This window comes from Phoenix dactylifera, chromosome 11 (assembly GCF_051530095.1).
Source record: "Phoenix dactylifera cultivar Ajwa chromosome 11, Ajwa_hap1_PhDact_Kaust_v1.1, whole genome shotgun sequence".
Classification (NCBI taxonomy): domain Eukaryota; kingdom Viridiplantae; phylum Streptophyta; class Magnoliopsida; order Arecales; family Arecaceae; genus Phoenix; species Phoenix dactylifera.
The window spans coordinates 20,739,031-20,740,742 of NC_143200.1; the positions used below are offsets into that span (position 1 = coordinate 20,739,031).

The window sequence follows — 1,712 nt, forward strand, 5'->3', positions numbered from 1 at the left end:
GACGCAACTACTGTGGCTGTTCACTGTTATGCTGCTCTCTGCTTGGTGCCTTCTTTGATTCCCCAACTTCCCACGCTCTGTTTTTCCTGGGCGGTTGCCACCTTTTGTTCAAAAGAAATAGAAAACTTGGCTATCTCAAGTCTAATGGGTCAGTTCCAAGCTTTCAGTCCACTTTTTTCAGCGCCTTCCCATAATTAAAGCCACCCACCTAAACAAACGAAGGGTACAAAAACCGCATGCCACTGCCCACAGGGTTAGGGCAAGCCCAAGGTCTTTCTCTACTTATATATAACCAGCCAGGCACCATGCGAGCTCAAAACCAAAGCTCTTCTTCACGTTTAACTTTGGTGTTCTTTTAATTGGGAGGAGTGTTTACCAAGAGAAACGAAGATGAGCGTAGAGATATTGGACGGAGCCACCATTCGCGAGTTCGTGGAGGACGAGGGAGCCTTCAACGGGTCGGTCGAGGACCGGTTTGCGAGCCTCGACGCCGACCGGGATGGCCGGCTCTCGTATGCAGAGATGGCGAGGGAGTTGATGAGCCTCAGGGTGCTGGAGACCCACTTCGGCATGGACGAGGTGAAGCTGAGCCCCAACGAGCTTGTTCAACTCTATCGTGGCCTCTTTGCTCGGTTCGATCATGACGGCAATGGAAGCGTAGACTTGGAGGAGTTCCGTTCAGAGATGAGAGATATGATGCTGGCGGTGGCCAACGGGCTCGGTTTCTTGCCGGTTCAGATGGTGGTGGAGGAGGGAAGCTTTCTCAAGAAGGCCGTGGAGAGGGAGTCGGCAAAGTATGCCGCATAGAGGTCTTATGTTTTTTCAGAGAGTCCTAGGCTTGTTGAGCTATCTTCCTATTGAGTTTTAGTTTGCCGCTTCCTACTTCTTGTTTTCCTATTGAGTTTAGATTTATAAAATTGCCGATGGATTTGTTTTCAGAAGAGATGGTACGATGATTCAAATGTAACTTCCTTTTTGAGGTTTTGTACTTCATGAGATAATTACTAGTGAATCGAAAATTTGAGATTTATGTTAGCTTATTGATCAGTCTAGTATCTGATTGATCATAGATGACAAATTGCTAACCAATGGGCTTGTGCATGAGGAAGTAAACTAATGAATTCGCGTTGAGAAATGCAGGTTATGAAACAAACGGATCTTGTATTTTAGTTCATGACTTCAGGCGATTCTTGCTAGTAGCTCTTGGAAGTAACGGCTATTCTTGAGATTGCGAGTGAGATGATAAGACTAAATTAAGGCTGCTCCAGATTAGGGGTGACAAAATATGATCCGATCCGTCAACTCGATCCGTGTTCGACCCGCCATAAACAGGTTTGGCTTTGGTCTAAACAGGTTCGGATCGTAAACAGGTCGATCCGTTTAATCTATTTATTAATTGGGTCGGATATGGGTTTTAGATGTCTGACCCGTTTAAACCGTTTAACCCGTTTAAGTGTTGGGTAGGTTAAATAGGTCTAAACAGGTTAAACGGGTTAAACAGGTCTAAACAGGTTAAACGGGTCGAAACAGATCTAAACAGGCCGGGTTGGGCCGGTTAAACGGGTTAGGTAGGTTAAACGGGTCGAGTTGGGTAAACAGGTTAAACAGGTCGGGTCGGGTTGGGCAAACAGTTAAACGGATCGGGTCGAGTTACCTATTTAATAAACAGGTCGGGTTCAGGTTTATAATTTTCTGACCTGACCTGCATGTGA

At 46.0% G+C, this 1,712-nt stretch overlaps 1 protein-coding gene across 1 annotated transcript; it reads left to right on the plus strand.

The window, feature by feature from the left end:
• Positions 1-257: 257 nt before the first annotated feature.
• On the plus strand, positions 258-1,053 carry LOC103711364 (uncharacterized). The gene has a single exon (XM_008797475.4). The coding sequence runs from the start codon at positions 391-393 to the stop codon at positions 805-807; it is 417 nt and encodes a 138-aa protein (XP_008795697.2). The 5' UTR covers positions 258-390; the 3' UTR covers positions 808-1,053.
• The last annotated feature ends 659 nt before the right edge of the window (positions 1,054-1,712 follow it).